The sequence below is a fragment of the Monodelphis domestica genome, chromosome 8, assembly GCF_027887165.1.
Source record: "Monodelphis domestica isolate mMonDom1 chromosome 8, mMonDom1.pri, whole genome shotgun sequence".
Classification (NCBI taxonomy): Eukaryota; Metazoa; Chordata; class Mammalia; order Didelphimorphia; family Didelphidae; genus Monodelphis; species Monodelphis domestica.
Window position 1 is genome coordinate 214,146,351 of NC_077234.1, and position 14,578 is coordinate 214,160,928.

At 34.3% G+C, this 14,578-nt stretch overlaps 1 protein-coding gene across 1 annotated transcript in view; it reads left to right on the forward strand.

The window, feature by feature from the left end:
* Nucleotides 1-14,183, forward strand: part of AKAP17A (A-kinase anchoring protein 17A) — a 32,556-nt gene extending 18,373 nt beyond the window's left edge. The window contains exons 4-5 of the mRNA XM_001362178.5: nucleotides 9,797-10,037; nucleotides 12,251-14,183. Of these exons, the coding sequence (XP_001362215.1) occupies nucleotides 9,797-10,037; nucleotides 12,251-13,168 (1,159 nt within the window). The 3' untranslated portion in view covers nucleotides 13,169-14,183. The remainder of the gene's footprint in view (nucleotides 1-9,796; nucleotides 10,038-12,250) is intronic.
* Nucleotides 14,184-14,578: the final 395 nt, after the last annotated feature.

A 14,578-nucleotide genomic window follows, 5' to 3' on the forward strand; every position in this document is an offset into this window, starting at 1 on the left:
AGTGAGTTAAAGAACAAATTATTGAAACAATAAATAATCTCATTAAAGAGAATGATAATAATGAGAAACATACCAAAACCCATGGGATGCAGCAAAAGCAATAATGAGAGGAGACTATATATCTCTAAATGGTTATATTAATAAGATAGAGAAAAAAGATCAATTAATTGATAATACAATTTTAAAAACTAGAAAAAGAACAAAAAAAAACACCCAATAAACACCAAATTAGTGATCCTAAAAACTAAAGGTAAGATCAATAAAATTAAATGTAAGAAAACAATTGAATTAATAAGTTGAGCAGTTGATTTTTTGAAAAAATGAAATTGATATACCATTAGTCATTTTAAAAAGAGAAGAAAAACAAATCACTAACATTAAAAGGGTGAATATACCACTAATGTCAATAAAATTAAAGCAGTTATGTGTTACCAGGAAAATATTTTCCTTTTATTCTTTTATATAATTTTAACACTATTGAGTAGATTAGTATTGGATCCTCTAGAGTAAATCATCTTCTGTCTTGTTGTTTTCTCAGAAGCTGCCTGAATGCAGAGAACTCTTTGGGCCCTTGTGTACTTGCTTGAGGCTAGCAGTAGATCTAAGCCTGAGTATACATATAATAGAAACATGGTTTCTGGTAGGACAACAATGGTTCAGCACATAAATAGTCTGCAAAAGTCTTACTTTTAATGCTCATAATATGAAGATAATCTTGTACTCCTGCGGGGTTTATGGCACGCGATTAAAAGTTCTACTGGGTATGACTAAGCTGGAAAGACTCGGTTTTGGAGAGGGTATGGTCCTGGCAATACACTGTGTCTGTTGTCTAAGGATCAATCTAACTAAATATGGTTCTGGAAATGTATGTTATCTGAGAACCAGACTAGTTAAGTTGATAAAATTAAATCTTTATGTAATAGTTGAATCACTTTTTTTTTTTAAACCCTTACCTTCCGTCTTGGAGTCAATACTGTGTATTGGCTCCAAGACAGAAGAGTGGTAAGGGTAGGCAATGGGGGTCAAGTGACTTGCCCAGAGTCACACAGCTAGGAAGTGGCTGAGGCCGGATTTAGTTGAATCACTTTTAAGAGTCTGATATATATTAATTTAAGGTCACCAAGGATTTTATTTATGAAAATCCTAAATGAAACACTCAAGTCAGAATGGAGTTTTATGGTAGTTTAATCACAATGGGAGTAAGAAAGAAGGAGAGGGAGAGAAGGAAAGAAGGGGACCAGGAAAGAGGTTAACTTTCTGGCAGAGCCAGAGGGAGTTTAGGCCTTGGAAGACCAAGGTAGAAAAGGGAATCAGTCCTTTCACTCATGTGACCAATCTGAAGGAAAGCTGCCTGCAGGCCTCCTCCCTGCTTGAGTTCCTAGAACTAACTGGCGCCTAGCCCTGTCCACAGGAAGTGCGCGAACTCCAGAGGCTGTTCTCTACCTCACTTCCTGTGCCTCACACGTGCCAATGGTGGCTCAAGCTTGGCTTAGGACAGCCCAGATGGGCAGTTAGTTAGTTAGTTATTTTTGATTTGTCATTGACTAGCACATGCCCGTGTAGTGTGGGTGTGCACAATTTTTGGGTGCTAGACTAAGCAAGATGGAGATTTAAAAATCGCATTTATAGGAACATGGAGAACATGGAGAAATAGGCCCAATATTACATTCTTAGAGCAGTTGTGAATATTTTTTTTTTTAGAAAATAATATGGAAAGATACATTAAAAGCAGTTCATGCTCATTAGCTTGGGACTTATTATTAGGATTAGGTCCTAGGGGCATTTTTGAGAGGCTAAAAAGCTATATATGTAAGAAAATATTCAAAGAAGGTTTGTAATGACAAAATAATTGGAAATAATATAAATGCAATGATTGGGGGAAATGGTTAAATAGATTGTAACATTTGAATGTAATGGATTGTATTATGTTTTTAGAAATGACAAATATTGGAATATAAAGAAAATAAGGGAAATATATGAAGAGCAAATAAGAAGAAAAGAGATTAAGTACTATGATTACATTAAAAAAATAGCCACATTTAAGAGGGGAAAAGTAACAAAGTGAGGCAAATCCAAAGAGAATTCCAAAGCAGAGAATGTTCACATCAGCACACATAATTCACATATTTTAAACAAATGTTAAACAATGTAGAGTTTGTAGTTTTCACATAATTTTTTACATTTGTTTATGTAAATATTTTTGTTGTCAATGTATATAAAAGTATATAAAGTATATATATGTATACTTTTTTATATACTAAGAATATAAAACTTTTTTTGATAAAAAAAGCAGAATATAAAAGGATTATTACATCTCTTTAATCTTGGAAGCCATGTCTCTCTTAATGCAACTCTAGACTGCATTACCTCTTCATACAGCTAATTCATAGTAAGATTTCAGTTAACTAAAACCCCAAGATATTTGTCACACATATTTTTCACACACACCTAGCTCTGCCTTCCTCATTTTGTACTGAAATTGAATTTTTGAACCTGTGTATACTTTACATTTATCCCTACTGAAGTTCATATTATTGGATTTAGCCCAGTGCTCCATCTAGACTGCTGAGATCTTTTGGATTCTATTATATCATGCCCCTCCTAGTTTTGTATCATCTACAAATTTGGTAAGCATATCATCTAAGCCTTTATCTAAGTTATTGACAGATATGTTAAAGATTAGCACAAGACTAAGCATAGATCATTGGAGTCTTCCTTCCAACTCCATATCAAACTATTTGCTACTATTTGAATCTGTTCATTCAAATAGAACTAAAGCCATATAATTGTCATTCCCACCACAACCACCTTCCTGTCTTCCAGAAAGAATAGTATGAGACCATAGGGAATCTCTTTTTCTTCCCTCCATCATCCCCATCTCCTTTGCTTCCTCCCTCCCCAATGGCACAGTAGATAGATCATTGAAGCAGAAGTCAAAATCTAACTTTAAATGCTAATGTGTGACCCAAGGCAAATCACTTGTCTGCCTTATCTATAAAATAGACATGATAACACGTACCTCTTAGGGTTGTTAAGAGAATCAAATGAGATAATATTTTTGAAACTTTATAAACCTCAAGATAAAAAACAAAGAAGTGAAAAGGTGGATGATTCTGGGGAAAAAAATCTAGAAATACATGAACTGATGCAAAGTGAAGTGGGCAGAACCAGAACATCTATTGTGCCCAGTGACAGCAATTTTTTGGCAAACAGCGATAAATGACCCAGTTATTCTCAACAATGCAATGATTCAAGATAGAACCAGAGACTCGTGATGAAAAATACCATCTCCTCTCTGAGAAATAACTAATGGAGTATAACTAATGGAGTATGAATGTAGACTCAAACATGCTTATATTTCACTTCTATTTTTTTTTCTTTTTGTTTGAAATCTCTTTCACAGTGACTACTATGGAAACATGATTTATATGCTTGCACATGTAAAATCTATATCAGACTGCTTACCGTCTCTGGGAGGGGGGAGATGTGGGAGAGGGAGGGGGGACAGTTAGGAGTTCAAAATTTTAAGTGAATGTTAAAAATAGTTTTTACATATAATTGGGGAAAGAATAAAATAATATTTGATACCCTACCCCCCCCGCCCCCCCACAAAACAAAACAATACTGTGATCCTTAGCACCCTTATCTCTCTTTTCTCATCATTCTGCCACCATCATTGCAAAAGAGGAAGGGAACGTCACAAAACTAAGGATCATTTTATATTTTGTTTATGTAGTGTGATTAAAGTGTAGTCATCACCAAGTAACCAGTTTAGCTGGTCTCTATACATCGATAGGCTGGTCATTGGAAAGGAGATAATCAACTGTTGTGACCATACTACTTTCCTAACTATGCATAGTTTTTATGAGCATAATTTGCCCATACATCAAGAGTGGCAAAGAGTGCCCATACATTCTCTTTTTGAGAATATTAGAAGGATAGGTAGACTCCTTTTATCATTGCACAGTTGACTGACAGAAGTAGAATACAAGGACCTACTGTAAGTTATAGTTTGATGACGTTAATTCTTTTTGTTTGGTAGATTAAAAAAGGCACCTCTCCAACAAGGTTTAAACATGCCAAAATTATAGGAGATTTCTTGAAAAATATAATGGCAATAATCTTGTGTAGCAATCTTAATTGTTGATATCAAGCAAAGACTAACACAGAGTGATGGTATTTGTTAAAGGTTTTAGCTGCTCTCATAGAGGTGGCCCAGTACAGAGTCCAAGTGTTTGTTATAGATGATGTCTTTCCAATGTTCTGATGATTTCAAGAAAAAAATGAAGTATTTTGAATTTTTGATGTACTCCCATGTTGACCTTAAGGAAGATAAATCCTATGGATGGGTTATGGTTTGCATTATTGGAGGGTAAACTCACATGAGTGAGATAACAGCTATTTGAGACTATTTTGAGTTTTGTTTATTAACTATTAGAATAATACTGTCTTCTATTTTTTCATTATAAATTTATATTTCATTACTAGCTAAGTAGTTTTGTGGACCGACGTAATGTTCTACCATTTTTTCTACATTGTTTCTATTAGTAGAAAATGGGTTCTCATTTCCAAATCATTTGACTTACCAATATAAATGGTGTTGGCCCAAACATAAGTTGAGGGGATCTGGTATTTCATTCTCTCACATGCTGAATAATAGAAGGTTTACTATAAGTGTTATTAAAAACAATTATCATTACTACCACTAAAAATAATCTTAAATTTGTTTCTAAAGTGCTATATAATAGTTGATGTTAACTATCCATTGATAAAGGGAACAGTAACATTAAAATCTTGAAAATGAGACCATGAGAAGTGTCTTTCCAAGTATATCGAAATTGGATTCCAGAAAGGAATCATAACATAAAGGCATCGTCTACCCTCTTCAGTTCCACTGCTTAGCTCTTTCTGTGCTTGCCACTCAATGCTAGTTATGAACCTAATGTCAGAAAAGAATCAGTATAAAGTATAGCAGAGTTCTGAAAGAAGGGGCCTTTTAAGCCAAAACATATTACTTAAAGTTAGATATGAGGTAGTGTTAGTGAGATTTCCCTCAGATATTTATTTCTATGGAGTCAATTAGTCAGTATTTTCAACTAGTCTATGAATTTAGTTCAACTTTACATTTATTAAGTAGAACCTTGTGCTGGAGAAGAGATGTAAGAGAAGCCACAACTCCTCTCCTGGAGGTTCTGAAGTGGTAGAGAAACATAATAAATTGTAAATTACTCTGATATAAAATAGATCATGGTAATTGAATATGAGTACAGGCACACAGTGGAGATATTGCAGATTTAGTTCCATACCATTGCAATAAAGCAAATAAATCCAGTTATTAGACTTCTGTGGTTTCATGATGCATGTAAAAGTTATGTTTACATTATATTATAGTTCAGTGATGGCAAACCTATGGCATGGGTGCCAAAGATGGCACACTGGACACTCTCTTATGAGCACATGTATGTCCTTTTCCTCCCCACCCCAGTTCATTTCTACAAAGGTAGAGGGACTTGGGTGGAACTGCTCCCTTCCCCCTCTCTACCACTCCTGATAGTATTTTTTTCACATCCCCGCCCTTCTGCCTAGCAGCCCAATGAAAGCACACAGTGGTGGGTAAGATGGGCAACTCACAGGCAGTGGAGCTGGAGGGGAGCAGGGAGGTAGGACCACTCCTCTTCACAGACATTCCTCACTTCACTCACCAGCCTCTGCTCAACTTCTTCCCTCCCTTGTGAGGGGTAAGGTGGGGCAGGGTGTGCCCAGGACTTGGTGGTGGGGAGGGACACTGCACTCAGTCTTTGAGGGTTGAGATGGGGGCAGTGTCTGGTACCATCACTGCTATATATAGTCTATTAAGTGTGCAATAGTATTATGTCCAATGTACATACCTTAATTAAAAAATACTTTATTGCTAAAAAATGCTAACCATCATCTGAATCTTCAGTGAATTGTATTTTTTGTTGATAGAATACCTTGTCCCATGTTGATGGTTGTTGATTGATTAGGGTGGTGGTTGCTTAAGGTTTGGATGGCAGTGACAATTTCTTAAAATAAGACAACAATGAAGTTTGTTGCATCTATTGACTATCTTTCATAAAAGGTTTCTCTGTAGCATGTAGTGCTGTTAAATAGCATTTTACCTACCATAGAACTTTCAAAATTGGGTCAATCCTTTCAACCTTCCTACTGCTTTATCAACTACATTTATGTAATATTCTTTAATATTGTTGTGTCTCAGGGAAAAGGGAAGCCTGAGGAGAGGGAGAGAGAGGGGAATGGAGGGTCTCTGGAGCGATCAGAATATACAACATTTATTGATTTAAGTTCACTATCTTATATGGGCACAGTTTATGGGACTCCAGAACAATTACAATTACAAATACATCATGGATCACTGATCATAGCACTTTAACAGATATATAATAATGATGAAAAAATTTGAATTTGCAAGAATTACTAAAATGTGACAGACACATGGTATTGGAAAAATAGTGGCTATGTACTTGCTTGCTGCAGGGTTGCTACAAACTGTAAAAACAAAAAAAAAATTTGCAAAGCACAATAAAAGCAAGTACAATAAAACAAGGTATGTCTGTACAAAGTACACTCTTCAAATGTGAGTAAATATTACATTTTTGTATAAATATGCTTTCTCCATCCACAAGATGAGGAGATTTGAGATTGAAATGGGTATCTTAGTAGATATAAAGGAAACAGCTTTTCTAGGTAGGTGAAGGTAATAAGAATTTACATAGCCCCAAATACATGCCAAGGACTACACAAATATTTTATAGATATTATCTCATCTGATCCTTACAACCCTGTAAACTAGGTGCTGTTATCCTTGTTGAGGAAATTGAGGCAAAAAGATTTAAGTGACTTATTTATTAGAGTGAGGGTCTGAGGTCGGATTTGAACTCAGAACCTTCTGGCTCCATGTCTAGTTCTCTGTCTACTGTGTCATCAATTTCCTCATTATTCTAGTATATTATTTTGGGCTATAATGTCTATATTCAAGTTCAAAAATTTAATTATTACAAGGATAAGATACTACACTGTTAGTTGTAATCTCTGCAGACAAATACTGAAATCATGTCTCTTTTTGAGTAATAGGGGAAGTCTATCACTAATTAAAGCATTTATTATTTTTATTTTTGTTTCAGTTTATTGATCTGAACTATTATTATACTGTAAAAATGTCATAGAAAAAATTATTTTTAGTATTCTAATGATTACAGAAAAAAACAAGATAAAAAATCCCAACAGTTGAGTATGATGGTTATGACAAAAGAAGCATCATCAGAGGTTAATTATTTTATCTTGCATCTCTTTCCTTGGCCTTTTTTTCCTCATAAGGAGCTGACAGAGTTGTCATGATTGGAGGAAAAATCAGTTGGAGAAATGAACAGCAAAATAAAAAGGCCTAGATAAATCCACACCTGAATAATGCAAGATACTAGTTTTATGAACTGTATTGTATTGTTTTTTTCCACATGAGTGAGTTCACTGGACTCTTCACTACTTTTTTCTAGAAAAGTTTTATAGTGGGTTGTTGATATGGGTCTTCATTATCACTATCATTTGTTTTATTTATTCATTTTTCCTTCCCAAACACAATTTAACCTTCTTGTACATTTACTTGATGGTAAATCCTGTCCTCATCTGCTTTTGGTTGGTTTTGGCAAATTTCATTAGACTAAATTTCATGAGACTAAAGTTTTAGGAAATGTTGGGAGTTTTCAGATGTATTAGACACTTTGTCTCTTTTTAATGCAAAGTAAAAATATGGAATAGGGAGAATGATAGCTGATCACAGGCTAGTTATTCAGTATTCTCATTTATAAAATGCTTAGGGATGCAAAGACTTTAAGGTGGTGGTATTTCATAGTTGCTTTCTTCTATATAACTAAGTTTTCCTTTTTCCTAGGCCCTTGGCTAGACTGGATAACTGCTTTCTACCTTAGACCTTAATAGTACTGTTATGACATTTATGACATTTTACATTATAAATAATTATTTGTATACTTGGTATTCAATATCCTATGATGGAAAAAAAAGCACCAGACTTTGTGGTCCAGAAGACCTAATTTTGAACCCTTTTTTTTCCTATTAAGCAGAGTATGTGCAGATGGACAAGGATTTAATGTCATTTGGTTTGTTGCTTTGTCAAATGGGGATAGTGTATGTTTATCATGTGTGCTAGATAGAAGAATAAGATGAGATGGTAGTTAGGAAAGCATTTTGTAAGTTTTATGTTTTAAAAAGTACTATTAAACAATTTTTGTTTTTTTATTATAATAAAAGGAAATAAGATACTTCAGAGTCTGTCTTACTCATTTTTATACTTCCTCTAACATTGTGTTTTAGTCATTGGAGGTGTTTGATGAGTATATATTAATGTATTAAGTAACAAGTTAAGAGTTTTTGGAGATTTAAAGTGGACAAATGATCTCTAAATCGAAACTTCAGAATTTAAAAACTTGTCATCTTATGAAACTCTTTCAAATAATTCTCCTTAGTACCAGAGTAATTGTTATTTTTAGTTACTTTTACTCTAAAATCATTACTTTTTAAAGATTTAATGGAATAATATATAGTAAGTTAAGACTTTGTAAAGTTTATTCAGAGAAACTGATTTTGGGGAGTTGGGGCAGACCGATAGTTCAATTCAAAAGTCTTTCGCGTGTACTTTATAGACAAATTGTATGATTAAATACATCTGTGAACACTTTAGAAATAGCACTTAATTTCATGGTTGGAAGTCAGTAGGATAAAAAAAAACCTTAATGTTAAGCTGAAGGAATAGTCTTAATAAGTTTTAATGGGTCTTTTTGTGCCCCCAAACACAAACTAACATTATCTACCGTGTTTTGGTATTTTTATTTATTTTGTTAAATAGTTCCCAATTACATTTTTTTTAAACCTTCACCTTCCATCTTAGAATCAACATTGTGTATTGGTTCAAAGGCAGAAGAGTGGTAAGGGCTAGGCATTAGGGGTTAAGTGGCTTGCCCAGGGTCACACAGACAGGAAGTGTTTGAATTCAAATTTGAACCCAGGACCTCCCATCTCTAGGCCTAACTCTCTCATTGAACCACTTAGATGCCCCTTCCCAAATTTGAGTTTGATACTTCTCTTGCTTGCTACACTAAAATACCTTATGCCATTTTTCTTAATGCCAATTAAATAGGATAATTTTTCCCCCTGTTATTTTTATTTTTTGAGGAGGAAAGGAGGTAGTTTAGTCAAATGTGTTGAAGTCTGGAACCAAACAGAGCACTTGAGGCAGAAACCAGATTGTCATTCTACCTTTGGAAAATAGTAGGTAGGGGAAGGAGTTTGGATTTGTACATAGTGTGATACCATTTTAACTATCATGTTTCACTGAAGTCTCAGGACTGTGGGGAAGGATTTAAGACATCAGTAATAAAGATAAAAGTGCCATGCCTGGAATGCATTATAACAATTAAGACAGTATACTGTACTTTGTCACACTTGCCAGTGTTCTCAAGTTTTGAATATGAGGGTATGTAACAGAGCAGTTTTGACCTTGAAAAAAAGAACAATAGAGTTTCATTCTTGATGTTGCAAATGTGCCTTATCTCCAGGTAATATTTTTTCAGGGTACATTTTGTGAAGGTATGGGCAGTTTTGAGATTTTGTAATTTCATGCATACTTAATGAACTATGGTGTATAATATATTAAAGGAAATAGAGTTAACAGAAATAAAGTCCCCCCAGTATGGGACTGTAGGATACTTTTGTTTTAACAAAACATTTGATTTATTTTACTTAGAAAACAGAAAGAACTAGAGGAGTTGGAAAGAGAAAGAAAACGAGAAGAGAAGCTTCGCAAGAGAGAACAAAAACAAAAAGACCGTGAAGTCCGTCGAAATCAGAAAAAACTAGAAAAGATACAAGCAGAAGAACAGAAAAAGTTGCAAGAGAAGATAAAATTGGAGGAGAGAAAATTATTGTTGGCTCAAAGAAATCTTCAGTCAATAAGATTAATTGCAGAACTGCTAAGCAGAGCAAAGGTAATGTTATGTTGACCTTTCTGTGACAGCATCAAGTACCCCTCTCACTGACTGTTCTTTTGGGTTTTAATATTTTTTCAGTTTGTAATAGGGTGGATAACAACATTTTATTTCTCCTTTTTTCCCTCCTATTTCAGCCATAGTTTTAAGGAAATTAACAAATATTAATTAACTGTGGATAAGAAGTCATTATAATAGATTTATCCTTACTAGTAGAGATGAAAATGACAAAGTGAGCAGAATTATTTCTTTGGTTTTTAACACAAAGTTAGATAATGTACTTTGGCTGATAAAGCTTGCATTTTTTTAGTGCAATAATTGTCAAAGTAGCAGTATGGGCATGTTTGAAAGGTAAGAAATCTTAAGTTCATGTGCTCAAAGACATATATATATATATATATATATACACACACACACACATATATATATATATATATGTATTCTGAATAATTCAGAATTAAGGTCTCATAACCAGATAAGTTTGGGGTATAGGCTATGGTACTGACAATAGTGATTTTTCAATATTAGAAACATAGACTCTTATAGCTGAAAGCACAAGTTACTTAACCTCTCCGAGTCAGTTGCCTCATATGTAAAAAGGTGATAAAATACTTTGCAAACCTTTAAAGTGCTATATAAATGTGTGTTGCTACTGTTATTTCTTCTGACCCCTTACAGAAAGTGTGTTGGCTTATTTGTGCATTTGCAAATTCCTTAATTCTAGAGTACCATTGTCTTAACATGTATTTCTGTTTTTCTTTTTGATTACTACCCCCCTCTGCTTCCCAGTGGGTGATGTTGACTACTCTATACATGAAAACCCCACAGAGCCTAATGGAAGCTGATCCCTGAAAAAGGCAATTCAGTCTTAATATTTGAGCTTCTCTTTGACAGCATTTTACAGCTGAGTAATCTCACTGTCTCTACCTAGAATGTGCTTATTTGAACTTTTAAAGTTTACATATGTATAAAGATAGTTAAATTCTTTGGGTGGAAAGGAAAATATAATAGATCTGTTCTTGTTTTTCCCAGTATTGGGCTTCCTGATTTCTTTGAATTTCAAAGATGCTTAGGGCAGCTCATGTTTACTCCTCCAGTGGTCCCTTTCCATTCCCATCCAGGCTTCTGTGCTTCCCTTCAGAATTCCCATAGATAATATTGATAATGATGAAATGATAACCAACATTTAACTATTTCTATTAAGTTAAATACTATGTTCCAGGCACTGTGCTAATTAATAATAGGATCGCATTTGAGCTTCACAATAACCTGGGAAGGTATATGCTATTATTATCCACTGATGTGGAAACAGACACAAAGGGAGGTTAAGTATCTTTCCTAGGGCCACACAGCTAGTATGGTCTGAGGATGATTTTGAACTCAGATCTTCCTATCTTCCTATCTCTAGGCCCAGTGCTCTTTCCACTGAGCCACTAGCTGCCTAGCAAGTCTTAGTTTTTGGTATCCCTCAGTGTTACTGAGCATAGACCAGCTATTTTTACATCTTTTTATTTGTATGTATCTTGGCTTTTTAGTTTGGCTGCATCTTTTTCCTCTGTATCTTTGATAGCATGAAACACTAGGCTGGGTACATTATAGAATCTCCTTAAATATTTTTATAGCTGCAGATAATTCTACTTGCTCTCCATTTTAGCCTTTATGATGCATTCAGGAAATTTTCATTTCCTTTGTCTCAACTGGTACATTCTGTAATGATTTAAAAGATACATTTCAGCAAAATAAGATCATTTAAATTCAGGAGGTTGAGACATTGAAGAAAGCTATGCATTCCATTGCCTTCATGAAATCAAATTCCCATTTCTATAAACTTTTCTCTCAGTGAATGTTTATCACATAACAAGTTTTAAGTTGCTGACATAGTTTGGAGAGATTTAGATACAGAAGTAATTACTTTTTTAGACTATTAAAAGTAATTATTAAATAGTAGTCTCATAGCTTGAAGAAATAGCACTTCAGAAGTGTCAGAAGGAATCATTAGTGTGGTGCTAATATCAACTTGAGAAGCCAGGATATTCATACCTATTTCTGTTTATGGCATTGTGATTTGGGCCAATGTGTGTTAAAAACAATAATAGAATATTGAATAAATTTTATTCTTTCAAATTAAATCTCTATAGGTATCTTCTGAACACTAGGTACTAGAATAATTTTTGTCTTCTAATATGTTTCTTCCTTCCATTTATCTTTTTCAGGCAGTAAAATTACTAGAGCATGAACAGAAAGAAGAAAAAATTCGCCTTCAACAACTTGAGGAGAGGAGAAGACTTCAGGAGGCTGAACTCAGACGGGTGGAGGAGGAAAAAGAGCGAGCTTTGGGACTCCAGAGAAAAGAGAAAGAGCTAAGGGAGCGGCTCTTAAACATTTTGTTGAGCAAGAAAATAGATGAGACACAGCAGAGCAAGGAAGAAGCAGTGGCATCTCATTCTGCCCTATTACAGCCTGTAATAGATATTATACAGTCGGTGTCTTCAAGCTGTGTAACTTCTACCTCCTTGCATTCCCTTATGGGTCAACCAACTCAGATCTGTCAAAGAGAAATGCTTTCAAATCAGGAGATTAATTTTAATTCCAAAAATGTGAATGGTAACTTAAGTGAAGAAGCTCAGTGCAAAGAAAGTAAGAAACTTAACTGTATTACAAGTGAAAGTTGTACAGAAAAAAGATGCTCAGGTGTTCTCTCTTGTCTTCCTGCCAATAACCAACAACAAAAGGGTACATCTAATTGTGACCAGAATGTGTCCAAAAAAGAGTCATCTTCTGAACAAGACAAATGCAATAGAGAACCAAGTAAGGGGAAAAGCCGGTCCAGTAGAGACAGAAGTACTGAGGAGAGGCATAAAAGGGATAGGAGCAAGCATAGAAGGGATGCAAGTAAAGAAGATGAAAGACAAAGAAAAGAGAGACGACTTCATAGAAGACACTCTTACAAGGATTCTAGTCCTCATCGGAGAAGTGTAAGCCCTGATAGATCTAGGTACCGGAGGTCCTACAGCAGAGACAGATACAGTAGAAGAGATAGAAGCAGGGATAGAAGAAGTGTGGGTAGGAAGCGCAGTCGAAGAGGGAGATCCCGATCCTTGAGCAAACACAGAAGTACTTGGAGCAGGTAGTAAAGGACTCTGCCTTTTTAAGGCCTACTTACAGGATAGACCAGGACCAGCAAGAGGTTCTGAAGTTTTTGGCTTCTTGACCACCTTAAGAAAACTGAGTCTCTGCTTAGTGAATGTAAAGTGAACTCCTTTATGAAAGGAAACACAATTACATTGGAAATTTATTTTCTTTTTTTTTTAATTGCATAATTATTTGTGCTTCAGTTTCAACTGTGTTGGTAATTTGTTTTTCATTAGCTTTCCTTTTTCCTTTTAAATATTTTGATCTGATAGCTTTAATGTCACCAATCTTCTTTTAATCAGGAGAAATGTATAGACTGACAGTTTAAGAATTCCAGACCTACTACATAAATGTATGCAAAATTCTTGACTAAAAATTCTTTGTGCACTCAATGAAGTCAACATGTACTGCAGAAAAAAGGGCAAATTTAATTGAACTCGAGATAAGTTGCCAAATGTTAAGTGTTATGAACAACCATAAAAACATATAGGACATTTAAAAGAAAAAAACTTGCTAGTTTGATTTTATTTTATATTTAACTGATTCAAAAACATGGAGATGGTGGTGGAAAGACGTGGGAACAAAATGATCATGGCATAGTAAGCCATATATGAAATGTAGATTCCTTTAAAATTGAAAATGCAAATGCACTATACTTTTTAAAGATTCCAGTAAGTTGGGGTATGAGACAGTGGTCTGGAGATGCTCCATTACTTCTGAAACAGTGACTTTTTACAAATTAAAATAATTGAGAGTAAAAAGTTAGTTAAAAGCTTTTGTTTCTAGTACAAATTAGTGTGTGCGTGGTTTTTTTAAGAAGCTGTTTTGCTAAATTATTTTTACTTGCAATGTTTCAAACAGATTCAAGGCTGCAAACTTGTTGAATTTTATAATCTTTTGCTTCTTAAGACGAAGCTCAGGAATACTTTAAAATAGTTGTAACCTTTGGGTTATAAAAGGTTGTGTTTATTCCAGTTTGCATTTTTATGGTGAAATAAAAGCCTTTTCCAGTGATCTGAAATTCCTGTCTTTATATTTAAAAAAATGATGAAATTGAATTTCTGTTTATTCTTTGAGCAGTCGAGCACATATTTTTTTAATCTAATTTTCATGTTCATTGGAGTTCATAGATTGTGTTGGATGCATTTCATATTATGAGTGATTCTTAATATTCACTAATGCATCTAATTGCAGTGTTACAGTTCATTATACTCAGTACTGTAAAATATTGTCATGGATCTTCCTAGGATAACAACATTGATAAGATCACGTGGGACTTCACAGTTATATGGAGTGCTTCCTTCACAATAATCCTATGGCCTTCAATGAATAGAATGCCAATAAAAAGCATTTTTTTAACTTAGTAATAGTTCTTATAGCCTTAAAATATGTCGTAGAATACTAAAGGC